Raw genomic sequence first — 27,063 nt, forward strand, 5'->3', positions numbered from 1 at the left:
AAGGTAAACGGCGTTTCCGTGTGCGGCTCTGGCTCGCCAGAGCAGCGATGTCACGCTGGCCACGTGACCCGGAAGTGTCTCCGGACAGCGCTGGCCCCCGGCCTCTTGAGTGAGATGGGCGCACAACCCTAGAGTCTGTCAAGACTGGCCCGTACGGGCAGGGGTACCTTTACTTTATGTTCCTGCATATTTTGATATATCCATCTAATTCCATTTTCCTACCTTACATCACTTCAATATTTATTACACCGTTTAATTCCAATAACTGCATTTCCATCAATAGCAGATGCCTCACATTTATGGAGCACAGCAGTAGGGAAATGTAACTCCCTCACACCCTGCTGGCCAATCCTGAAAGCTGAGTGAGACCACACACCTGTCAATGACCTGATGTCACAATGACATCATCAGCTGACTGCTGCACCTTCAAAGGGGTTTTGCTGCAACCTCTGATCAGCAGCTACAGGGAGCCCCCTTTTATGGAGGACAAGAAACAAACCTTTTCAATTATTTTTAATTAAAGCTAAAATTCTCAAGAATAGGTATACTGTGTTCAGTGCTGTTTCTGGGGAGAATCGTGGTATATAACACACAACCCTGTGAAAAAGTGCTATTAGCCTATAGTGGGGTAGAAGAGCTAAAAAATAAAAATAATTCATATCTGGCAACCAACCTTGCAAATAAAGAAGATTTGGGATTGAAATACTGCTCAGTCATCAAACTCACTGAGAAACCTAACCCTGACATCACGCGGTAAGAATGGGGATAGTCCTCTGACCCCACAGAACACTCAGAACTCACTGGAGGAGGAATGGTGTACAAACAGCATGTAAATATTTTTTGAAATGCAAGTTTGAGAGGGGTAACTAGGTGTGTTAGGAAAGCTGAAAAAAATGCTGATATATTTCACATGTGGCAAACCAATACGCTTCTTTGGTTTCAGATGGTGCATGGGTAGAGGAGCCTAAAAAGCCAAGGGCACAGATTTTCACGACCCTCTAGCGGCTATGGTGGCTCATTTACCTGAAGTGATGTATTTAGCATTCACTCTGAAAGTGTATACAGTGGAACCTTGGTTCTTGAACTTAATCCATTCCGGGGGTCCGTTTGACTCCCAAAACCATTCGAAAACCAAGACGCAGCTTCCGATTGGCTGCAGAAGCTTCCTGCACTCAAGCGGAAGCTGCATCAGACGTTTGGCTTCCGAAAAACGTTCGCAAACTGGAACACTTACTTCCGGGTTTGCGGCATCCGGGAGCTGATTTATTCGACAACTAAGCCGTTCGAGAACCAAGGTACCACTGTACTCGATTCTGAGCAAACAGCCTCCTAGAATTGAGAGTATACACTTCCATAGGCAATGGTTGCCAGATGTGAAATATATTGGCGTTATTTTCAGTTCTCCTACCCCACTACTAGCAACTATTTGTCTCTTGAAAGGTCTTGGGATTTTTAGTCGAAGAGAGACTAGCTTACTGTGTTGAGCTTCGTACTGGGCACCATGATGCTGCAGTTGTTGGCTACGCCTGTAGCAGCCTTCGCCAGCCTTCAGAGCCTGTTTGAACAACTTCTCTGCTTCCACAATAGTTGTTGCTTCCTCTTCTGCCAACAGAATATAGGCAGTGGCACACCTGTCAGTGAAACAACAGAAACAATCATTAATAAGACAAACTAGGAAAGGGAAAAGCATTTTCTAGGCTATATCCAATTAACATGTAGCTTTTGCCTGTCTTATTGCGATAGGAAGGTAAAGGGACCCCTGACCATTAGGTCCAGTAGCGGACGACTCCGGGGTTGCGGCACTCATCTTGCTTTATTGGCCGAGGGAGCCGGCGTACAGCTTCTGGGTCATGTGGCCAGCATGACTAAGCCACTTCTGGCGAACCAGAGCAGCGCACGGAAACGCCGTTTACCTTCCCGCCGGAGTGGTACCTATTTATCTACTTGCACTCTGACGTGCTTTCGAACTGCTAGGTTGGCAGGAGCAGGGACCAAGCAATAGGAGCTCACCCCCTCACGGGGATTTGAACTGCCGACCTTCTGATCGGCAAGCCCTAGGCTCTGTGGTTTAACCCACAGCGCCACCCGCGTCCCTATTTGTGATAGGAAACACGCCTGCAATTCCATGTGTTCATGGAGGCTCTCTGAAGCATCTGCTATGCTGCGGTCTATTAGTGCTCCTCCATTCACTTCACTGGAGGAGAACAATTCTGCAAGGTATGTGTGAAGCCACCCAGCCACTTAAGCCAATGGCAGGAGCAGCAAGAGGCTGCAACCCAGACCTTGGCATAAACAAGGGACTCCTATCCCCATTAATGGAGACTGCAGCCTGAAAGTTTCATTTGAACTGGGCAGGACCTGGGCCTATTGCTTCTTCTCCCATATAGAGATCTTACCACAAGTAGCTGTCTGAAATGCAGGTTCTATGTGACACAAGTAAGGGTGTGATCCATGCTATAATAATAATAATAAATACTAAAATTTTTATTTATACTCTGCCCTTTCCGGTTCGGACTCAGGGCTCAGGGCGGCTAACAACCAATTTAAAACACTTAATTGTAAAAGCAGCATAAAATACAGTATAAAAACATGAATAACAATAAAATTCAAAGTTCAGAAATCAATTTGGGGGAAATCCATCTAATAAGCATTAGATAGTCACCAGGGCTAGCTGGCTGAATTAGTCCTACTTGGGCCAGCAAGGAGGCCAGGGGAGAATTAGCTCTGGGGTCTCAGAGCGGGTAATCTTCATAAAAGGGGAGGGGGGAGAGAGAAGGGAAATAAAAGATCAGGCTGAATTCAAATTAGAGGCCAGGCGGTATAGCTCTGTCTTACAGGCCCGACAGGAGGTTAAATCCTGAAGGGCCCTAGTCTCCTGCGATAGAGCATTCCACCAGGTCAGAGCCATCACTGAAAAGGCCCTGGCGGAGGATAGTCTGACTTCCTTAGGACCTGGGACCTCTAAATTATGGTTGTTCATGGACCTTAAGGTCCTCTGCGGGGCATACAAGGAGAGGCGGTCCCATAAATATGCAAACCACACTATCACCAGGCCAGAAATCCCAGGCATACAAAGCTGGGACTCAGGATATGGCACAGTCCAGCAAGCTGTGCAGCATTTGCAATAACTGTTGTGGCCAGTCAAATCCGTTGCAATAGGTCCCGGCCAAAAATAGTGTCTACCTGAAGCTCCATTCGTTCTGCGACTCAGCAGACCACTGGCACTCAGTGCAGAGCGGCTGGTATGCAAAGCCCCAATAAGGAGGCAAGGAGCCACTGTCCAGACACATAGCGCATGCAAAGTTCTGCAAAGCAAAATTCTGTGCAGGATTGTGTTCCAAATAAATAACTGGCAATACATTGCTGGATCAGAGTAGGCCACTATTTTTAACTTGAAACATTCGGAATGGAGCCCAGAAAACACAAGAACAATTGAATGCGTACAGTGGTGCCTCGCAAGACGAAAAGAATCCGTTCCGTCAGTCTCTTCGTCTAGCGGTTTTTTCGTCTTGCGAAGCAAGCCCATTAGCGGATTAGCGGTTTAGCGGCTATTAGCGGCTATTAAAGGCTTAAGGGATTAGCGGAATAGCTGCTAAAAGGCTATTAGCAGCTTAGTGCCTTAGAAAAAGGGGGTGGGGAGTGAAAAAAAACCCCCAGGAATCGCAAGACATTTTCGTCTTGCGAAGCAAGCCCATAGAGAAATTCGTCCTGCGAAGCACCTCCAAAACGGAAAACCCTTTCGTCTAGCGGGTTTTCCCTCTTGCGAGGCATTCGTCTTGCGGGGCACCACTGTATTTTGTTTTAAAGGAATAACAAAGTCCATGTTTTAAATAAATAAATAAATAAATAAATAAATAGGCCTCAGTATTAGCAGAATTTCTCCTGCTCTTAAGGTAAAGGGACCCCTGACCATTAGGTCCAGTCGTGGCCGACTCTGGGGTTGCGGCACTCATCTCGCTTTCTTGGCCGAGGGAGCCGGCGTACAGCTTCCGGATCATGTGGCCAGCATGACTAAGCCGCTTCTGGTGAACCAGAGCAGCGCACGGAAACGCCGTTTACCTTCCCGCCGGAGCGGTACCTATTTATCTACTTGCACTTTTGTGCTTTCGAACTGCTAGGTTGGCAGGAGCAGGGGCCGAACAACGGGAGCTCACCCGGTCGCGGGGATTAGTACCGCCGACCTACTGATCGGCAAGTCCTAGGCTCTGTGGTTTAACCCACAGCGCCACCCTGCTCTTATTTCACTACTAAAAACTACTTTGCCATGCAAGCATCAGCAGTTAGCACCAACAGATGAAGAAAGCATTATAGGTCCTTCCCTATTGCCTACCGTTTGCAAATTTGGAGAACTACCTCACTTTGTACCTCACCCTCCCAAAGATAAGAAATTAGCATGAACAGTCTAGATCAGGGGTGGGGACAATCTTTTAATCTGAAGGCAGTGTTTCCTCATTAGGGAATCTTCCGGGGGCCACATGGAGGCTGAGGCCAGAGGCAAAAAGAGGGTGGCTTTCACTCTTTTTTTTACAGTAGGCTGCATTGCAGCTACTCACAAAAGCCAGAGGTTGCTACACCGTCCTCCATCCTTCTCAACAAACAAGAGGCAGTATCACAGTTCAACAAGACATTAAGGTACCCAAGGAGAGCGTGGAACAGGGCCATTGAAGTGCATGGCTGGGGAGAGTTCTGGGGGCCAAATAAGAGGCTTGGAGGGCCACATTTGGTCCCCAAGGCTGTAAGTTTCCCACCCCTGTTCATGGTCAAGCAAAAACATTTTCAAACGACTGTTGAGATACTTACTCATTTAGCTCTAAGGCTTCGTGCGCTGCAGAAATTCTGGCCTGTGGATTTCTCTCCCTCCACGCTTTTTGCATTACTGTTGAGCAAGGTATTTAAAAATAAATAAAAATAGAGGGGGTGATTTGACAGGACGCAACTGTAGTCAAGCATTCCGTTGGGGCATTTTATCAGGCAAATGTCTCGACGCACCTTCTCTCCAAACCTCAGGTTTACTCTTTAAACGTGTCCAGAGGAAGAGGAACCTTACATCTGTGCAGTCAATGTTAGAGGAAACTACAGGAAGTAGTAGACTTTATTTGCGTAGCCGACAGGCCATAGCATCAAAGGACAAACACCAACAAAAATACATTACAAATATAGTTACCATAAAATCTTGTGACCTATTAAAACCCTAGGTAAATTAATAATCTCAGTACTTAAAACTTGGCAGAGGTAATAAAATAATAATAATAAAACATAATGATAATAATCATAAGATCCTAGGCGAGGAATCCGGGTGACGACACTGGTGTCATTCAGATAACAGCTCTCAGTCTCATTGCTCTCTCGATAAATTTGGCAACCTTCTCTGTTGTCGAGCTGTTCTGGTCGGCTAGGAGTGAGAACAATTTGGCTTCACAAGAGCGGCCTGGGATGGCAGATAGGAGCGGCGTAATGGTCTCGTCCCTGAGATCTTTATATAGGGAGCAAGACAAGAGAACGTGTGACACCGTCTCTACATAGCCAGCTCCACAGGGGCAGAGCCGGTTCTCGAATGGAATTTTTTGATATCTACCTTCAAGAACAGCTGAGGGTAACATATTTAGTCTGGCGAGTGTAAAGGCCCGTCTGAGTTTTGGAATGGTTAAGGTAGACAAGGTGCCCGAAAATCAAAGTGGGAGGGGGGGCAGATAAGCGTACCAAGCACTAAATTTCTTAATATAGGCCAGATTATTCTGCTGCTCAATATCCTTCATGCGCAGATCAATAATGGTTTTTGCCCTATGGCTGGAGACTGGCCTCCTCTCCGTCGAGACCCGGACCTGGTTAAGAACATTCAACTATTGGCTTCGTTTAAATTTAAACCCATCTGGACTACTACCTCTAGTAGCACGAAACTACAGGAAAACGTGCCAAGAATGGTTTGCTCAGAAATCAACAATGGAAACCAGCTTTGGCAAGTGGGCAGGACAACCCATCTGTCAATCAACTTATCTCAGATGATGGGCAGGTAGGGTGCCCTGCCCACCTGCCAAAGTCCCTTGCACAATGATTTGCCCTGTGCTCATCTCCTTTCTGCAGTGATTGGCTGTGTGGCTGAGCTCCCCCCACAGGTCGCACATCTGATCTAGCTACATCTCCACTTCCTGATGTCACACTGGACATATGGGGAAAGTGGGTGCGGTTTGGGGGAAATCTGGTCCAAATCTGACCTGCAGACCACAAGCTCCCGTCTCTTGTACTACAGCAGAATTTCCCAAACTTGGGTCTCCAGCTGTTTTTGGACTACAACTCCCATCACTCCCAGCTAGCAAGACCAGTGGTCGAGGATGATGGGAATTGCAGTCCAAAAACAGCTGAAGACCCAAGTTTGGGACACCCTGCGCTAGAGCAGCGTGAGAAGAAATCACCACACAAGAAGGGCTATCCTAAAAGGAAGGTTTTTGGAGAAAGGGCAAGAATACCTACTAGTGGTACCTGCAGTGTGGAGGGCTTCAGCTTCTCCAGGCCATTCCCGCTCCCATTTGGTTTTCTGTTTCCTCCTTTAGTGTCAGCATTTCATGGTCACTGAACATGCCCAGATATTATCAGGCTGTTTTCTGAGCCCCCCCCCCCCCAAGCTAACCCAAACCCAACTGATACAGGGTGATACCATTTCAGCTAGATAAGCAGCAGCACTCACACTTCAAATCTGAAGTGCTGAGAACCGTAATTTAGACAAGCACTCCAAGCAAGCGGTTTAGACACAAGCAAAGACAACAGATTGGTGATCCGAGACACCTTGTCCCTATTTTCTTGGAAGTAAACTTTGCTATTCACTCCAAGTCATACGTTTCCAAGCACACTTATTAGTAAACTCCTTACTGGCATCTGCAGGCCTTAAGTGGTCCGTATCGCACGTGAAGAAGGTCTGATGATCTTGCGCCGAAAGATTCATATCGTAGTATGTCAGAGGTTCCCTTCCCGTCACCCAGGTATACCTGGAGAGAGTATAAAAGAGAGTACAAGAAATAGCAGAAACCGCCATCGCAAATTCATCGGAAGATCTTCCCCATGGGCCATTCCAAATTCTCAGAAATCTTCTCATACCCTTTTCATCCTACTGGATATACCGAGAAGAAGAAGAAGAGTTTGGATTTGATATCCCGCCTTTCACTCCCTTTAAGGAGTCTCAAAGCGGCTAACATTCTCCTTTCCCTTCCTCCCCCACAACAAACACTGTGAGGTGAGTGGGGCTGAGAGACTTCAAGGAAGTGTGACTGGCCCAAGGTCATCCAGCAGCTGCAGGTGGAGGAGCGGAGACACGAACCCGGTTCCCCGGATTAGGAGACTACCACTCTCAACCACTACACCACACGAGCCCTCTTCATCCTACTGAAATGGGGGCCCATCAGACCTCTCCCCGTGCTTCTCACAGCCTTGCTCCCAAAGGATCTTTCTAGGCTGGAATTTGTCCTTAAACCACAGATATTGCCTCCCGCTTACCTGGATGGAGAATGTGTGTGTGTGTGTGTGAGAGAGAGAGAGAGAGAGAGAGAATGAATCTTTGCATTTTCTTCTCGACAACCTTCAGAAGGAAGGGGTGCTGTAATGGTTCTAGGGGTTGCTCGTGCGTAAGCTTGTCCCAACGTCTGGCTGGGTTGCCTGAGTGAACCTTTCCTGTCTGGGCAGCCACTCGCCCGTGACCGTCTCAATCGCTAGCAGAATCTGTCAGTGGGTGTTTCTTAAACTTCTTCCAGCAAAGAAGCTCTTTGACGCCAAGTCTCCGCCTACTCTCCCTGCGCGGAAGCCTTCTGCGCAAGGAGGGCGTGGGCAGCGGAGGACCCCTTCTCTCCCCGCTGGTCCCAGGCAAGGAGTCATGGGATCACCTCGCCAATTCCCCCATCTCCCCCCCTTCTCCACTGGAGCTACGCTGATTCTCTCCCCCAGAAGATGGGCTGCCCCTCCCACTCCCAGGACGCTCTCTGGGATCCCTTCGGAGCTTGCTCTCTCCCTCGGACACTGATGGCAGTTCCCTGACAGGTGCGTAGGACCAGAAGCAAAAGTGGGTGAATCAGTGAATATAAATCCAACCTTTGTACAGTAGGCTAGTTTCTACATACGCTCACAGACCCCCTGTATATCCTCTATCCATGCAAGTGAGAGTCATTGTCAGAATTCAAGGATGCAATCTAACCAGGCAAAAATACTCAAGGAAGCAGATTTAAGGCAATGCCCCCCCCCCGCCCCAGGGCACCCAGCTCAGAAGGTGCCTTCCTGCCTCCTTCCCAAAGGCATGAGGACTCTGACAAGGTCCACTTCCTTCCAAAGCCTAGTTTGTGCTTTCCCAGCTTCGGGAAGGAGGTGGGAGGCCTCTAGGAGCCTGTCAGGACCCTCATATGCCTCCTTCACAAAGCCCAGCATCTCACTTAACTGGGTTTGGGAAGGTGGTGCGAGGGCTTGACTGGGTGGCGTCAAAGTTTGGCCTGGCACATCGCACCATTATTAGCAAGGTCTGCCCCTGATGTGTAGCAAGGTGGGCGAGGGGTGTGGCCTAGGAAAAGAGGGAGTGACTATGGAGAGAGCTGGGGGGGGGCGTGATAAAGAGGTCTGGGGTGGTTGCACTTTTGACCCACTAGGCCTGTGGCTCTTCATCCTTGTCATTGGAGAAATGCAGCTTTCAGGCTAACAACAAAAAAAGGTTTCTGGCCCTGTACTAAGCCATGGTTTAGTGTTAAGTGTGAATGCACTTAATAAATAATAAATAATAAATAATAAATAAATAAATAAATAAATAATAAATAAATAATAAATAATAATTTATTATTTGTACCACGCCTATCTGGCTGGGTTTCCCCAGCCACTCTGGGCGGCTTCCAACAAGGACTAAAAATACAATATATGTGAAACCTGTCCACTGTGCTGCTCGGATAAGCCCCAAGTTATTCTGTGACAATGAACGAGTGCTCAAACATAACTTTTAAAAAGTGGCTACTGTGCTTGAATGACAATTCTGTGCAGCACTTACCGGTTATATTCAGCTCCTCTAAACAGGTTTAGTGGATTTCGCCAGACTTTGCATTCTGTAACAATGGAAAAATATATACGCCTTCTAATTACCAGTTAATGCTACTGTTTATTTGAAAACAAAATTGCCTTCAAATTAAGTCATTCCAGGCGCATTCCAAGCATCTAAAAGAATACCAGGCGAATATACAGGTGGTATCTAACAGATGGGCGCCATTGGGGGGCCTGTGATTTGCCCACAGTATATACATCTGGAGTGCTTCTGTGATCCAATAGTACATATATGAAGCTGGCATGCTGAATCAGACCACTGTTCCATCAGTCCTTGCACTGTCTGCTTTGATGGCGACAGTCTTCCCAAGATTTCAGAAAGAGATTGTTCACAGCCCTCTTATTTCTAACTGTAAAATGGCCTGGAAACTTGTTGTTTCCAGCAATGTTCTGCTCCAAAAACCAAAGACGATGTTGTGGGACATGTAGATTTGTATGTCTGAATAACCTGCCCAGTACAAGTAGTATTACCTAGAAGAGAGAAGTAGCAGGTGCTGGAAATTCATCCACCTTTAGCAGAAAGTGTGTGTAAATTAATTGGTATGCTAATTTACAAGAATCATGATAATTGTTGTAGAAGGGGCTTATTAGAGTTCCCAAAGTTTTTGATTGGGACACATGGCAGTTAAATAAGACTTTGGGGAGCGATGTATGTGTAGATGTGATTTGTATCGTATTGACTTTCCTGGCTTATAGATATAAACATGTGGCACTATAGCCAGTGGCAGGGGGGCATTGCTTACCTGATCTCCCACCACTGGTGTTGTTGCAGTTTATTTGTTGTTGCAAATGCACTGGTAGGAAAAGCATGGATATCTTTTGTTATGATGGCACTTTTTGGGGGGGGTGGGATGGGGAATACATATTATACGTACCTATGGGACTACCTTTCCTGGTATGCCCCGTGGAGGACCTTAAGGTCCACAAATGACAACACTTTGGAGGTCCCAGGTTGCAAGGTGGTTAGATTGGTCTCAACTAGGGCCAGGGCCTTTTCAGTACTGGCCCCGACTTGGTGGAACGCTCTGTCACAAGAGACTAGGGCCCTGCAGGACTTGACATCTTTCCGTCTGGCCTTTGGTTTGGACTCAGTCTGACCCTTATGTTTCCCTCCCCTTATGGTTTTGATCTATGGATTGCTTTTAAAATGAGGCTGCATTTTAAATTGCATTTTAACCTGTATTTTAAATTGGTTTCCCCCCTATTACGTTTTTATTGTAATTTTACTGGTGTTAGCCGCCCTGAGCCTGGCTCTGGCCAGAGAGGGCAGGGTATATATTTTATTATTATTATTATTATTATTATTATTAGCTAAAATATATTCTAAAGCCTGACACCATGATGAAGTAACACTATGAGCAGATTCAACTGGGGAAAAGTCGACTTGGTGAATAAATTCATTCCTAAAACCACTCATGTTTCAATTTCTTTTTAAGTCAAGTGCTAACACTGTTCCATTTCAAAGTCAAAAATGGAAGCTTGCAGGCGAGAAGATATGTAGCTAATCGTTTGCTCTAGGTGGCTTCTGAAGTGATATGCTATTCGAGTTCTTGCAAAGTTTGTTCCGCTTCCTCTGCCAGAACAAAACAAGCTACAAATAGATTGGAGGCAGTAATTCACTTCCCCTAGGGAGCCACTGGCTGAAAGACCCCAAGATGCCTCTGAGATCAGCATCCATACCTGAAGGCTAGAACATGAGCGATAATAGAACACTTAAAAAAAGAAAAGAAAAACGGAATCCAGGACGTTACAGGTTTGCTGTCAATAGTAATAAGCACAACCCATGATTGTTCTTGCATTTTAAAAGGGCATACTACTATAGTTAACAATCTGCGCAGGACAAGCGGAATTGTCTTACCTGAGACACTCTGCCGATTTGCATCAGAATCCCCGTTGCTTGTATTTGAGTTGCTGGGCGAGTTGTTGTCCACCCCTCCCAGCAGAGGGCGCAAGTGGCTCACCGAGACTTGCTCAATGAACGAGGTCCCATACTTGCGAAAATACCACCACTCAAATATCTAAAAACAGAAGCGAGTATGTGCATTCATTAGTTTGCTTTCCTTAACTCCAAAGTAATTTCCACTGGCCACTTGTGTTTTCTTTTAAGCTCTGATTCTATATTTAAAGGTATTTTTTGGATGAATTGTTATCCTTATTTATTCTTATTATCCTTATTATTACAAAGCGGTGTTGCTTTGTAAATCATAACCTTGCAGAGATTGATAGGGTGCTACACCAAGAGCCACCAACATACTAAAACAGGCTTTATGGAAGACAGGGAGTGTGGGAGAGACACAAGGAGAAACTGTTTGAAAGAGTATTTGGAAAGGCTGCCTATTCCAAATTCAGTTTAAAGACACAAAATGATGAGAAGACAGAAGAGGGGCCTCAAAGTTGCCCACTGACAACACCTGGACAGCTTAGCTCAGCTGGTTAGAGCGTGGTGCTGATGATGCCAAGGTTGCAGGTTCGTTCCCTGTATGGGACAGCTGCATTTTCCTGCATAACAGGGGGTTGGACTAGATGACCCTCAGGGTCCCTTCCAACCCTACGATTCTATGATTCTAGGTGACTGAGCAGGAACCTAGTTCCTTGCCCCCAGCTATGGTGAGATGCACGGGATTTCTATTTAAATTATGGTATTTATTTCTGAATTTGCATCTATAAATATAAATTAGCATATGCAATTTATATGCAAACCTGTGACCTCTTTTCATCCCCTTGTTTAGTGATGCATTTCTTCTTTTGGTGATGCATAAGTGGCCACCTATCATTGGCAAACATATAATGGGAAATAATTGCAAAGCCACAGAGAGCTTTAAACGGAAGGGCCAGGGGTCTGTGCTCGATACAGAAGCAACCAAGAAACTATTTCTCACCTATTGCTCATAATTTCCCTTAAAAAGCTGCAAATATCCATCTATCCATTCCTGGGTCTGTCTCACCTCCCTGCTCTGGAGCTACTTGGACTACTTAATTAGCCACAGGATCAATCCCTGGCATCTCAAGTTAAAGCAGCTCAGGTGGCAGAGCTAAGAAAGGCCTGAAATATTCAAGAGCTGCTGCCAGTCCGAGCAGACAATACTGGGCTGAATGATCCAATTCATAGAAGTCAACGTTATATGCTAAGAGGGAAATGCCTAGCCAGTTATTACGAAGAGGCTTCTTTGCTGGTTTCTGTCCTTTTCATAGATCTACTGCAGAATTTGCTCCGGATATTCTCCACCATTTTTTGGTGTGTGTGTGTTGGTTGCCATTTGCCTCCCCCACCCCCAAAGTGTCCTGGGATGATGCAGTATTGTGGAGAGTGAAAAATGGTGGCCACGCTGCTCAACACGGTTGCAACACCAACAACTTTAAAGGGGGGCAGAGAGAAAGCAGCTCCATGACTTCTGCTGACAAGCCCCACCCCTGTGAAACTGGAGAAATTTGGTGAAATGGCATCCCCTAAAACTTCTCTGTCTGCAAATAGGTTGCAGAATTAAAAGGGGAATGTTTGCATACAGTGCTCTTTTATGTATCCTGAATAGGATCTGCATTGAATATCTGTTTGGGGTGAGTTATGTGAATTGAATATATGTTTGGGGTGATTCTTTAACATCAACTTCGTTGGACTGGTCATGTTGTGCGGATGCCTGATGATCGTCTTCCAAAGCAACTACTCTATTTCTGAACTTAAAAATGGAAAGCGTAAATGCTGGTGGTCAACAAAAGAGGTTTAAAGACTGTCTCAAGGCAAATCTTAAAAAATGTGGTATAAACACAGACAATTGGCCTGCGAGCACTCCAGTTGGAGAACAGTCTTGACCAAAGGTGCCATGGGCTTTGAAGACACTCAAACTCAGGACGCAAGGGAGAAACGTGCTAAGAGGAAGGCAAGCTTGCCAAATCCGCACCATGATCAACTCCCACCCGGAAACCAATGTCCCCACTGTGGAAGGACGTGTGGGTCCAGAATTGGCCTCCACAGTCACTTACGGGCTCATTGTTAAAACCGTGTTTATGGAAGACAATCTTACTCGGCTACGAGTGATCGCCAAAGAGAGAGAAGAAAGAAGAATGTGAGGGGAGCCCAAACTGACCTCGGCACTTTCTCGACCCCTTCTCAGTAGTCTTACATTACAACGTACATCACAGCACAAAGCAAATCGTAACGCCGTGGTGTAAACAGCAGCAGCACTAAAGCAGCTGTAGCATCTGACCCCTTTTCCTACATTTGTGGGACCTCTGGCCCAAACTGTGCTTGCAAAGGATGCAGCTGTAAGCCAGCTGCTTTCTCCATATGACATTGGGTTACATGCCTCAGACATCACATGCCCTTGCCATATCCTGCCCATCTACTACAGCCAAGTATACCGTAACTTTTTAGCACCATTTAGTGCAGGGCTATCACTCATCTTCATACTTGTATCCTGACTTGGCAGCAACCGAAACAGTTTACAGTTATTGCTTAAATAATAATTCAGCGTGGTTAAAACAAAATATTGAACAATTTCAGTATCTATCAACTTTGTTTCTAAAGAAAGGCATAACAAAATGATAAAATATATAAATTAGTATAACTGCCAATATCCCTGAGCCAGCAGTACAAGAAATAAAATAGTAAGGGCTGCGTCCCCATCGCCACATCTTAATGCAATGTGATGCACGGCTGATAAATTAAAACAATGTGAATATTCTTAATTACTTCCAGTTTAAAGTTATTAGTATCATCGTTATTTGCATATGAAAAGGAAGGCAGCCAAACAACTAATTTCTCTCTGTGAATTCCTGCAAAAATGGCCAAGTCGTGCTTTGAAAGCCTTCACCTTACTGTCCTAATTGTTGGGTTTCTTTAAAAAAACAACAACAGACAGCTCCTCTTACTATAGTATCTACTCTCCAAGCCTCTTTTGTTCACACCTACAAGGGAAGTTTTAATTTCTCTGAAGGCTAACCATATGCCTTGAGGTGCTATCTGTTCAAGGAATACTCAGGATACATTAATTAATTCCGTAATGATCTCCCTCTTGCTTGAAAACAACAACAGCAAGGCAAAGAAGGTCTCTAAACCCTTTGGCAAATGTCGTTATTCTTCAGAGATTTCTGTTGTGAATAAGCCTTAAGTAGCAGCGAGAGGGGCTGAAGAGAGATTGCAGCTCTGCTGAACACATTGTTTGCACATCCTTTCGGCATGCACTGGAACACGTGGAAGGCGTGAATTCCAAAGCAGGCAAAAAGTCTAAGGTCCAGTCCTTGGCATCTCCAGGTAGGTCTCTTGAACCCCTGAAGAGCTGCTGGTAGTCAGTCTACTAGAGTGTTCCAGTGACAAAAGTCAAGATCAATAAGGATGCTCTTCTGATGACTGTTTTAGGTGACTAAGCTTTCTTTAAAAAAACTTTCTCAGGAAGATACCCAATATAATGCTCAGGGTGGAGTTACCTTCAGTGAATTGAGGTCCAGGACCTTTAACAAAACCCACTACAGTCGTAACTTGGTTGTTGAACACCCTTGAACATTTTGACTCCTGAACGCCGCAAACCCGGAAGCGATTGTTTGTGAATGTTCTTTTGGGACCTAAATGTTCGGTGGGGCTTCCACAGCTTCCAATTAGTAGACTCGGGTTGTATATATGTGTAAATAAACCATATACCATAAAGACACCACAGTCTCCACTGTGTCTCATTGCCCAACAGAAGACACAGACTGTGGGCTAAAGCAACCCCTGAAATCCCTTGGAGACTGGGGTAGCATGGCACAATATAAACAGGATTTTAAACAATGTACTGATTTTGGACTCTGCTGCAGAAAAGGCTGTGGTGGTTCCTATTGACTAGGGATTTAAAAGATGGGATTGTCCAGTTTGAGAAGATTGACAGAAACAGGTTGGCAAGTGAAGCTCTCTACAGCTGAAAATGGAAGCACGGAAGGCATGAATTTTGTCTTTCGAAAATGAAATTTTAGGTTTGAAGATGCTAGAGACCACACAGCCCTTGGCAAATGCAAATTCTTTTAGGTACACAGAGACACAAAGTTGGAGGCAGGTGTGTAGGGAAGAAATAGCAAGAAAGATCAGATTTATTTATTTTTTACATGTGGAATCTGATGTTCAAAAATTTATAGACAGAAGTAGTAAAATGCAACAATTTTACTCACCAAAATAAGCCCCGATATTAATGAAGAGGTTCCTGTGAGAGCAACGTAGAACTTGGGCGTCAATGTGTTCAAAAACATACTCACTAAAAGAGAAAAAGAAAACCACTTAGTATGGGACATTTTCTAACCTTTTGCAATTCCAACATTTGCAAGTCAAGTTAAAAGTAAATTTATTGCTTTTTGAAAAAATCAGAAACCAGAGCATGTTGCATTCTATACGAAACCTTAAAGGTAAAGGTAAGGCGACCCCTGACCATTAGGTCCAGTCATGACAGACTCTGGGTTTGCGGCGCTCATCTCGCTTTACTGGCCGAGGAAGCCGGCATACAGCTTCCGGGTCATGTGACCAGCATGACTAAGCCGCTTCTGGCGAACCAGAGCAGCACATGGAAACGCTGTTTACCTTCCCGCCCGAGTGGTACCTATTTATCTACTTGCACTTTGACATGCTTTCAAACTGCTAGGTTGGCAGGAGCAGGGACTGAGCAAAGGGAGCTCACCCCTTCGCGGGGATTCAAACCACCGACCTTCTGATTGGCAAGTCCTAGGCTCTGTGGTTTAACCCACAGCGCCACCCGCGAAACCTTAATGCTTCCTATATCCAGCATAAAGCTGGACTAAAGAGAGCAGAGCAACATAAAGGCATTCAAGCCTTTGTTTCTGCAATCTATCTAGGCAGCTTTAATCTACCTTCTGGAAATGACATGAAAGACAGAGATTAACAAAAAACCTAACGTTGACTGCCAAATACATTTAGCATCCTTCTGCCAGCATATAGATGCGAGCCAACAAAGTTATGCTAGTATCTTGCTCAACCTGTCTCCTGAGCGTTGTTCTGTATTACAGTGTTAACAAAACCTAGTAGGCAAGCACGGAAGACTTCATGTCAATACTTCCCTTTCAGATCCCTTGCGTTAGCTAAGCAGCTACAGGATGTCATAGCAAGGCAAAAGCAAAGCCTGAGCCAAGTGTGATGCAGAAATGCTTTCGTTACAGAGAGTGACTGTTTCTGTATGTCACTGGAGCACAATTCTTTATGCCAGCACAATCAAGGGTTCTTAAGAATTTACCGTGCATGAAACCATTTGAACTGAAAGATGGGTCTTGTTTTAACAACTGAAGCTGCCTGCTGCACATCTTTCTAGACTTTACCTCCTTCGTCAACCCTTGTTTCTGTTCCTTAAAATCCCACCCCCTTAGTTGCATGTCTTTGGGGAGGGAAGGAAATTACTGCATAAATTGGAATTTTAAAACAGCACAGAAAAAAACAAAACCCCCCAAACCCTCTGGGAGAACATTTTTCAGTTCACCTGTACACAATGCCAGTAATTTTCACATCTTGCAGTGCAGACCATAATACAGGGGTGGTCATCCCGTAGGCCTCATGACCAAATGGGAATTAGAACTTGTGTTTTCCCAGTAATAGCCCCCAAATCTAATCACCATGCAACCTTGGACTCCCTTTTCTGTCTACTTCTGCTGCCTGAGCAGGAATAGAACAACTTCAAGCAAAAGGGGAAAGTTGGCTTAGTCACCAGTGCCATGGCTTTTTTCAGCCCCTTCCTCAAAGATTCACTCTCTTATTTGTTTACTCATTTAGAAACGTACATCCCCAATGCTTCAGTATACCTGAAGAAGCATCTCCACCCCCATCATTCAGCCCGGACACTGAGGTCCAGCTCCAAGGGCCTTCTGGCAGTTCCCTCCCTGCGAGAAGTGAGGTTACAGGGAACCAGGCAGAGGTGCTTCTCGGTAGTGGTGCCCGCCCTGTGGAACGCCCTCCCGTCAGATGTCAAGGAAATAAACAACTATCTGACTTTTAGAAGACATCTGAAGGCAGCCCTGTTCAGGGAAGCTTTTAATGTTTACTAGATTACTGTATTTTAATATTCTGGTAGAAGCTGCCCAGAGTGGCTGGGGAAACCCAGCCAGATGGGCAGGGTATAAATATTAAATTGTTGTTGTTGTTAGTATTATTATTCCACCAGGACTGTAATAACACTTTCACACACAAACACTCATCAACCTGATGGGCAGGATATAAATTAACAATTATTATTATTATTATTATTATGCTTTTTTTAAAAAAATCTAATTTTCTTTTACTATGCATAAACCACAACCTGCTTCATACAGCACATTAAAAACATTTTGAGGGAGCTTCCTCTCCCCAGTCAGACCCTTCCCAAGGTGATGGCTGAGAGTCACGCAAGAGCTGCTTAAAAACTGCCGGTGCCAAGGCATAAGCAGATGCCCAAGGAGGGCTGGGATGAAAGATCTAGGTGTCAGAGCTGAGCTGTGCACAGAAACACGTTGGAGCCAGGAAAACCCTGTTGCGTAGCCCAAGATACAAAGCTCTTTGTAGCCCTGGAAGTTCAAGTGGGCCCCAAGGCCTGCGGAGGGAAGGAAGTGCATGGTTTGAGAATACTTCAAGTTGCAGCAGCAATAGTTACTGCAGCGACACACAAAATCAAAGCCTCCTGGGTTCAAGCCTTGGCAGGTCCTAATGACACTTGCTCTCAGTTGTAAATCCGTGTTTGCACTTTACCAACGCACATTGTAAAGAGGGGCTTGAAAGGCCGAATTTTCTTCTCAGTAACAAAGCTAGGAAAACAAGTGTTCTAGCCTAAATGTGCTACAGTGGTACCTCAGGTTAAGTACTTAATTCGTTCCGGAGGTCCGTTCTTAACCTGAAACTGTTCTTAACATGAAGCACCACTTTAGCTAATGGGGCCTCCCACTGCCGCCGCGCCACCGGAGCACAATTTCTGTTCTCATCCTGAAGCAAAGTTCTTAACCTGAGGTAATATTTCTGGGTTAGCGGAGTCTGTAACCTGAAGTGTATGTAACCTGAAGCGTAAGTAACCTGAGGGACCACTGTATTTTTTTTATGTGAATGATTCCCGCGCTCCTGTCACCTTTCTTTTTTTTGAAGGAATCTTCAACTGTATGAGTTCTAGCAGTATAGCCAAGACTCATCATGGAGAACTAGTCCAATTCGCATAATCTATGTAAACTCATGAGTTACTTGTCTGTCTTCAACCTTTGGATTCCTCAGTGGTCCAGTTCTTATCTCACTCTGGGATTTTAAATCTCTCTTCACCCACAGGAGAGTGGAGGAATCAGGGTCAAACAGCATCTTCACACACATTTTAAACAAGAGACACTAGCACAGTGGCGTAGCATGGGGGGTGCAGGGGAGGCTGGCCGCACCGGGCGCAACATCTGGGGGGACGCGCGCTCGCACTCGCAGCTCTCTGCCCCTACCTGGCTCACTCACTCTCTCTCACTGCAGTGCTGGCTGTGCGAATCCGATCCGAGCCGCCGGGTCGCCGCCCACTGTGGAGGGGAGGGTGCCAGGCGTGTGGTGCGGTGCGGAGAGAGAGCGAGGGACTATCTGGGGGAGGGACAGTGCAGCGGGGGGGGGGCGCAAATTACTTGCCTTGCCCTGGGTGCTGACAACCCACGCTACGCCACTGCACTAGCATGGCCAATCTACTCAAGACCGTGTTCCCTTCCCATAATTTCCTTCATCCAAAGACCACACGAACCCTTCTACCTGATTGATTGATTGATTGATTGTACTGTATTTATTGTCACACAGTACAAATACAGGAGCGTTGTGAAACTAAGGTGGGGGGCAATGTTGTGAGTGTATTTAATAAAAACTTTTTATCAAATTCGTTAGTTTTCTAACTGCAAGGTTTGGCTGGGATTCTGTGTGAGACAGAAAAAACACACACACACCCATTGTATAATAATATTTTTAGCTGAATATTCCTGATTCATTCTGGAGGTACTGGGTGTCCCTGTCTGGAGGTATTACACCCGATGCTCATTTCCTTGTTTCAAGCGCAGCAACCACCCGGTTTCCTTTTTTTCTTGCAGGGCGAAAATGCACAGTTCGTCAGGCTCCAGTTCCTATAAAATGCAGCTGCAGAAGAGTCAACGCACCACATGAATCTAAATGCTTGCTAAACAGGCCCTTGCCAGGCAGCTGCAATTATGCTACATCTCTAAACTGCTGCGCTAATTTATTTCACTGCATATTAGGCTCACTAGATGAGACGGTGCTATGGAGAGCAACAAAGGAAATAAGTGCTGCTTGCCATAAAACATTTGACAGAGCTATAAAAATGATCAGTATCTTGGCATATGCGGCTGTCTCAACGAGCCAGGAGGAGCATTCAATTGCTAGACCTTTGCGGGGAGCGCTAAATATGATAACAGGCTTCTTCTCCATTTTAATATATGCATCCTGTTATGACAAAAGTTGTATTTGTCTAGAAACGCCACAAATCCCTCTCCAACATTTATTTTTTGTCAATATTTCCATAATCTAAATAATATGCATAACGAAGCACATATGATTATTATTTTCCTGGTTGTCATACAGATTTGATTTCAGTCAAAAGCACTTTGTCAACGAGTATGTGTGTGTGCCTGTGCCTGTGTGTGTGGAAGAGTGTGTTATGGTAGTTCCTCACTATGGGTAGGTATCCTGTTTACATGGCACAAAGGTTTATGAGGTTAAGCTTTATTGAGAGCAAAGCCAACGAACTAAAACCCATTATCGAGAGTCATTTAATGTGATTAATGGCTTTGGTTCTTTGCAAACACCTGGTCAGCACATTTCTCTCTTCTTCTTCTACAGAGGGTTTCCCTCTTCTCTTGAGAAAAGCAGAGCAACTCCAGCTGCACTGATTCTATGTGCTTTCAGTGTTTACAAGAAAGGTGGCTGATTATGACCTATGGTCAGTGCAAAAACACTCCTTTGCCCGAAGAATGACAGCAAACAGTACCTTTGCCAGCTGCAAGATATCCCTCATTTTGACACCTCAGGGTTCTCCCAGAATACTCACTTATTGAGTATTCGTCCTGATTTGTTGGCAGGGAGATTATAAGATGTTGGTTAGTTAATGAGAATTACAGTCGTACCTCAGAAGTCGAACGGAATCCATTCCAGAAGTTTGTTCGACTTCCAAAATGTTCAGAAACCAAGGCGCAGCTTCTGATTGGCTGCAGGAAGCTCCTGCAGCCAATCGGAAGCCGCAGAAGCTTCCAAAAAAAGCTCACAAACCAGAACAATCACTTCCAGGTTTACGGGGTTCAGGAGCCAAAACGTCCGAGTTCCAGGGCTTTCAGGATCCAAGGTACGACTGCGTTTCTAATTTTTTTCACTGGGAGGTTAGAGGACATTACATCAAAGTAAATGAAATCCCACACTTTCCAGGGCATTTCCCCATCACTTTCCATACAGCAAAAAGCCCAGACTTTTTGGGAAACGTGTTTGTTGCACAAGGCTTTCCAATCAACTGTAAGAGTATGATTTGAATTGGCCTGTATGTATCCCACCCGAAAATAGCAAAAAGTCAGGAAGCGCCCCAAGAACCTTGGATTAAAGGCTGAATCCTAAAACAATCATCCTTTCATATGTATTCACAGCTTAAGTAGAAAACACACATTTGAATTCAATGTTTAAGTTTTAGTTGCACCCTGCTTTCCTCTGTCCTACTGAGCTCTCCCATTACGACCATTTGCTTTCTTTTAAAAAGCAGATGATGATGATGATACAAAGACACCTCTTGAGCATGTACAGAGTGACTTACCTTCTACATTAAGCAACTACAGTCTACCCACACACACTGAGAATGAAGGAATGGGTCTGATAGCAGACCTCCCACAATTAGCTTTCTTCAATGACACAGCTCAGAGAGACTTTTTTGAAATGTTCTAAAATGCATAAATTTGCACACAGTCATATAACTTAGGGGGTGGGGGAAATCTCCTGGATAGCTTCAGCTGTCCAGTTTTCATCTCAGCGGGCGGGGGGGGGGGGCGGGGGGACGGGGGACACTGCTGTAGAAATGGAGGGAAATCTTCCCAGGCTTTCCAAGAGCAAGGGGGGGGGAACCCTGCTACGGTGCCACAGCAACACTCTCCACACCAAGTTCCTCTCATGGAGGTAAGAAGTCAGCAAAACAGTTCAAAGATAACTCTTGAATCTCAGAAAGAAAGAAAAAGCTCAAATCAAGAAGGCAGCATGCTAAAAAATCAGACTCAAAAACACCCAAAGCTCCATGGAGACCAAGGCTATAATTATCGACAAGTAGGAGGTTTACACTTCATGCTGCTTGACTGCTCAAGCTGCATTAGATCTTTTAAAAACCGTTAAACGTGTCTTCAATGGTCATGTGTTCTGGCAAACAGAATTACCATCAAAGCCATGGCTGCTCGCCGTCAAAAGCTAGGGTGTGATTTTGTGTAAAAAAAAGAAGCAGCAGCAGCTGAGCTTCTTAAATCTGCAACATTTTCAAACTGGGAGTGGGTCCAACCCAAATGGCTCTTGCATTAATTGAAATGCATCATGCTGGCTGATGTTTCTCACGTCTTCTTGACTCCGTGTGTAATTTCCCCCTCTTTCCCAGGGCCTGTTTTCTGGGGGAAAGCGGCAAAAGGAAGAAAAAAACCCCATTCAGACACAAACCTGGAAATCCCAGCCCTGTGTCTATAAATGAAGCACCAGGAAGTGTGGATAAGCCCTCATCTAAGCTAAAATAGTGTAAGATTCACTAAGGTATACATTTCCAAGGCCACATTCACACCATTAACTGAAAGCACTATGATAAACAATCATGGCGTCTCTCCCAAGGAATTCTGGGAGCTGTAGTTTGTTAAGGGTGTTGGGAGTTGCTAGGAGACACCCCATCCCCTCCCTTAGCTACAATATCCAGAGTTCCCTGGGAAGAGGGATTGGTTGGGATTCTAGGAATAATAAGTAATAATTCATGAAGACATTATTTTCAGGATTAGCCCTCTTTCAAAGCTATCACAAGAAAAAGATGTTGCAACATAGGAAAGTAGTTCAGCTTTTGCTATTGTTGTTTGGTTTTCTCAAAACGAAAACAGGCTTGGAAACAAAACTTACAGTTGTTGGGAGGGGGCTGTTTTGTTTTCAAGTGAGCGCACTTGGCTCGGAAACTGAAGTGGCTGTATACATTATTAAACATCATGGGCAGTTAAGGGAATAGCACTGATGACAGCTTAATGCCAGTAAGTGAAAGACGATCCACAGAGCGAAGTTTTGCAGCATCTTCTTAAAAGATTTTGGTTTTGGAAACTGTCAAGAAACAGATGTTCCAAAGGTGAGCAGCAGCCACTGGGTTAGACACCTAATTCTTCTGAGCAGCATTGCACCCATAGGAAGATGGAGTGAGAGGGAGAGACAGCTTCTCCATAATTCTGTCGTAGCCCATGAAAAGCTCCTCCTAGATGTGTGGGGGACCCTCTGTAAGTGTGGGAGTTTGTTCAGGAGGCTGCAGGGGAGAACAGGGGAATGTGCTCTTTCTCCTCAATCTAGAGCAGTGGTTCTCAGCCTGTGGGTCCCCAGATATTGTTGGACTACAACTCCCATCATCCCTGAGCTCCGGCCTTGCTAGCTAGGGGTGATGGGAGTTGTAGTCCAACAACATCTGGGGACCCACAGGTTGAGAAAGGCTGGTCTAGAGACTCCACTGGATCTCACCCTCTTCCATGCGCCAAAAGAGCCCTTTAATTTGCAGAAGAGACAACCTAGATCAGGCATGGGGGACCTGCGGCCAGATGTGGTTGTCCTCCCACCAGCTCCAGCCAGCATGGCCAACGGTCAGGAATGATGGGACCTGGAGTCCATCTGAAGGGACACAGGTTCTCCACCCCTTATTTAGATTCTCAGCACATTCACCTCTTTCATACAGACTGGACATACTGATGATTTAAATAATGGTTATGCCCTTGGACAGATTTTAGAGACTGCATGAGACATGGAGATAATGTCTCAGGGATGTGTACTCGGCAGAGAAAAAATGCAACTGAAAATCTCAGGGGTGCTTTGTGCAAATGCATCACTCTGCTGAAAGTGTAAAATCTTATCAAGGGTTAGGGTTGCTTTTGATGACATATATGATTAAATTTAACTGTCACACAAGAGTAAAAAAAAAAAAGCTTGTCCCTGTGGACAAGAAGAGAAAAGCTATTCATACATGTATTCCAAATAATAATGTGTAATTAATTTATTATTATTATGAAGACCTTTTCATATTTTGCAGCGTCATTCTCCAGGCTTTGCCACCAAAGATAATCAACACTGTTAATTCTCTTAAGCCTATCCTAGATATACTTCCAGGTAGTTCAAGAAAGAGTCTGTAACTCAGTGACAGAACACATTATTTGGTTTGGGTTTTTTTTGCAACCTTTGCTGCAAGGGAGCCCTTCCAAGACAGCAGAACAACCCCACCTGAATCCTTCGAAAGCTGCTGTCAGTTGCAGGAGACAATACTAGGCTAAGTGCTCTTGGCCAACGTATTACATGCCAAGGCTTGCTCTGACCTTTGCTCAGCCCTGGGGGGGAGGGTGTTACATGTCCAAGTGGCCATGCCCCAAAGTGTAAAAAAGCCTTTCTGGAGAGAGAACACAGCCTGCAAACTGGGCACCGCCATCAAAAAGATCCTATCCCAAGTTGCCACCCACCATACCTCAGTTGGCAGAGGCACCCAGAGGTGAGCCAATGATCTCAATGCACAAGCTACCTGAAAATCCCAATGCACAAGCTACCTGAATTGAAGTAATTTGATCATCCAGGAACCCTGGGTCATGAACTCTGTATGGATTTAAAAGATCAACACCAGCACTTTGAACCGTGCCTGGAACTTCACTGAGAGCCACTGCAGTCGCTTAAAGCAGGGTCAGCAAGCTTTTTCAGCTGTGGGCCGGTCCACCGTCCCTCAGACCATGTGATGGGCTGGACTATATTTGTGTGTTTGTGTGTGTGAATGAAGTAATTCCTATGCCCCACAAATAACCCAGAGATGCATTTTAAATAAAAGGACATATTCTACTCATGTGAAAACACCAGGCAGGCCCCACAAATAACCCAGAGATGCATTTTAAATAAAAGGACACATTCTACTCATGTAAAAACATGCTGTGCTGGTCCCGGGAGTTAACCGAGAGGCAAGGTCCAAGTCTAGTCCGTGGTCAATGATACAATATGGAGGCAGTCTGTAAAAGTTGAAGCTGGGTGCAGGGCAGGGTTCAGGCAGGAACTGACAACCAACAATGTTGCTCCTGCAACTTGGGACTGGGGTTGGCTGGCTTTTATCTGCCCCATGGGATAGGGCGGCCCCAATCCTCAGGTGACTCGCCTCTCCTGGCCTGGAGGCGAGCACTCCTCCTGCGGGAACTTAGTTCCCTCCACCTCTCTGCCCTGAGCCTCTGCAGCTCCGGAGAGGATGGAGGGTTACGGGACCCAGAGGCAACCTCAGCTTCCTCTGATGGGGCTGAGAGTGGAGCATCTGCAGGCAATGGATCCTCCATCACCTCAGGAGCCAGAGCAGACTCAGCTGGTGCCTGCACCTGAGGACCCAGCACAGGTGAGGACCCCTTCAGTCTCATGCCCCAGCCCCGGCTCAGCTGGTTCTGGAGGCGGGGAATCCTGTGCAGGCTGGGATCCCTCAGGTTCAGCATCACACACACTGATTCCCGGACCATCCGCGGGCCGGATTGAGAAGGCGATTGGGCCGCATCCGGCCCCCCGGCCTTACGTTTCCTACCCCTGGCTTAAAGACTGGCAAGGGGGTCCCCCACGCCTGAAAGGACTGTGCCTTGTTTTATTTCCAGAAGGCTATATCAAAATGCTGTGTGAATCAGGGATTCCTGCAGGACCTGTCTCAAACGTCCCCTTTGAAAGTGTGGAGTTACAATACAGTACTAGGAAAGCAAAACCAGGAGGTTATTTCAGTCTTGCTGCCGCTGCTGGACGCATGCTGAGGATTATTAGCTAAGCCCCAGAGAGTCATTACCTCTTCCCTCAAGCAGGCTGATCGCAGGCTTTTCACCTGGGAGCTTCCTTGGGTTAATTTAATAGTCTTGTCTAGGAAAACCCTTCAGAGATTGCTCTGCAAATCCCAGCCAGAAGGCTAACAGAGATTAGCGTCGCTATGATCTTGCTGCCTGTGATTTTAAATATACTTTTTCTGATTCATGTCCAGAGCTGCTAACGACTGTTACTCGGGGAGGAATGGGGAAAGAATATGGAAACACAAAAAACAACAACCAAGTTTCCTCTTGGAATGCTGCAGCTATGAAAAATAAGTATTTCATGTTGGTTGCTAATTGGAACCGTAAATCCAGAAGACGACTCTGTGGGTAGCAGGTAAACCTCATGAGAATTTGAGATTTTGAGAATGGGGTCAATATTTATTTATTTCATAAAATGTATACCCCACCCTTGATTGTGAAAAGTTGTATACATTACCTCAAAATGGTTTACAAAAGATGTAAACCAGAGGAGGTGTACAGAGGAGGGCAACCAAAATGGTCAAAGGCCTGGAAACAATGCCTTATGAGGATCGGCTAAGGGAGCTGGGCATGTTTAGCCTGGAGAAGAGGAGGTTAAGGGGTGATATGATAGCCATGTTCAAATATATAAAAGGATGTCACATAGAGGAGGGAGAAAGGTTGTTTTCTGCTGCTCCAGAGAAGCGGACACGGAGCAATGGATACAAACTACAAGAAAGAAGATTCCACCTAAACATTAGGAAGAACTTCCTGACAGTAAGAGCTGTTCGACAGTGGAATTTGCTGCCAAGGAGTGTGGTGGAGTCTCCTTCTTTGGAGGTCTTTAAGCAGAGGCTTGACAACCATATGTCAGGAGTGCTCTGATGGTGTTTCCTGCTTGGCAGGGGGTTGGACTCGATGACCCTTGTGGTCTCTTCCAACTCTATGATTCTATGATTCTAAGATAAAACAGTAAAAGCAAGACAAATCTACAACTTGATTTACAATCAAGATTTTTTTAAAAAACCAATTTAAAACATACCAAAGTTAAAATACTACAACAAATTAAAATTACCTCAACTTCCAAAGCATCTGGTAGGCCGGTCTGAACAGAAATATTTTTAGCAGGCGCCAAAAAGAGTACCGTGAAGGTGCCTGGTTGATCTCTTATTACCTCTTTTTGTCTTGTTGCCACCTCCAAAAAAACCACACCAATCCATTGCCTTTAACTATTTTTGTCAGGAAATAGTTTAGCAAATGGTTGGGGAAGAGCCATGGCTGAAGAAGGGGAAGCCACCTTTTCCGGGTAGCCATCAAGGGTCAAGAGAAAGCTACCTAGCAATGCAAGATCGTTATAACCAGACAGGCCACCCCTAGGGATGAGGCTGCACAATTAACATAGCTTAAGAGTTTTGTGATGATTAAGTGGTATATAATTCTATAAATGGAAGGATAGCTTCTATTTGCTTCAGATAGAATGCTGGTCCTCAAGTGCTTCAGTGGAAAAGAGATTACATTACTGTCCTCTGACTCAAGAGTACTTTAGTCCAACAGGAATCTAAAGTTGCGGAAATGGGCAAGTCCCTTTAAACAGAAGAGGAGCTTCTCTCACTTGTGAGGACAGGTTGCAACCTTGTCTGTTGTTATTGGTTGCCGAAGCAACATTCTAAATTTGTTCCAGCTTAAGTGTCACACACAACGGACTGCTTCTGATTGCCTTGCCGTGGCCCCTTTAGTCTACTAGAGCCACCACCCTGAGCAGGTCAGACCCACAAAATCATGCAACCGCGAAGAGGCTGCAGGAGTTTTACACATGGAGAGTTGCCAAGTGCTTTGCTTCTGCTTTTCCTGCCTCTGTTGCAATGTGCAAAACGGAGGCTCTCGGCTGCGACAAGAACTGTAAGCTCCAAATGATGCCTGTAGAGGGTGAAACAAGATCTCAGAGTCCCTGCTCTCTATGCGTTACAACAGAAGCTGCAGAAACAGAAATGCAACTCATTCATGTTTTTTATACAATGCTACTGTTCAAAAGGAACAGACCAAACAGGAAGGGAG

At 45.4% G+C, this 27,063-nt stretch overlaps 1 protein-coding gene across 2 annotated transcripts in view; it reads right to left on the reverse strand.

The window, feature by feature from the left end:
• ST7 (suppression of tumorigenicity 7) overlaps nt 1–27,063 on the reverse strand; it is a 96,252-nt gene that overhangs the window by 28,695 nt on the left and 40,494 nt on the right. For both annotated transcript variants that reach the window (XM_083399797.1, XM_083399796.1), the window contains exons 2-7: nt 15,193–15,275; nt 10,916–11,075; nt 9,008–9,062; nt 6,865–6,980; nt 4,801–4,876; nt 1,477–1,631 (exon numbers count right to left, since the gene is read on the reverse strand). In XM_083399797.1, coding sequence (XP_083255923.1) covers nt 1,477–1,631; nt 4,801–4,876; nt 6,865–6,980; nt 9,008–9,062; nt 10,916–11,075; nt 15,193–15,275 — 645 coding nt within the window. The remainder of the gene's footprint in view (nt 1–1,476; nt 1,632–4,800; nt 4,877–6,864; nt 6,981–9,007; nt 9,063–10,915; nt 11,076–15,192; nt 15,276–27,063) is intronic.

This window comes from Podarcis tiliguerta (genome assembly GCF_965153285.1).
Source record: "Podarcis tiliguerta genome assembly, chromosome: 10".
Classification (NCBI taxonomy): domain Eukaryota; kingdom Metazoa; phylum Chordata; class Lepidosauria; order Squamata; family Lacertidae; genus Podarcis; species Podarcis tiliguerta.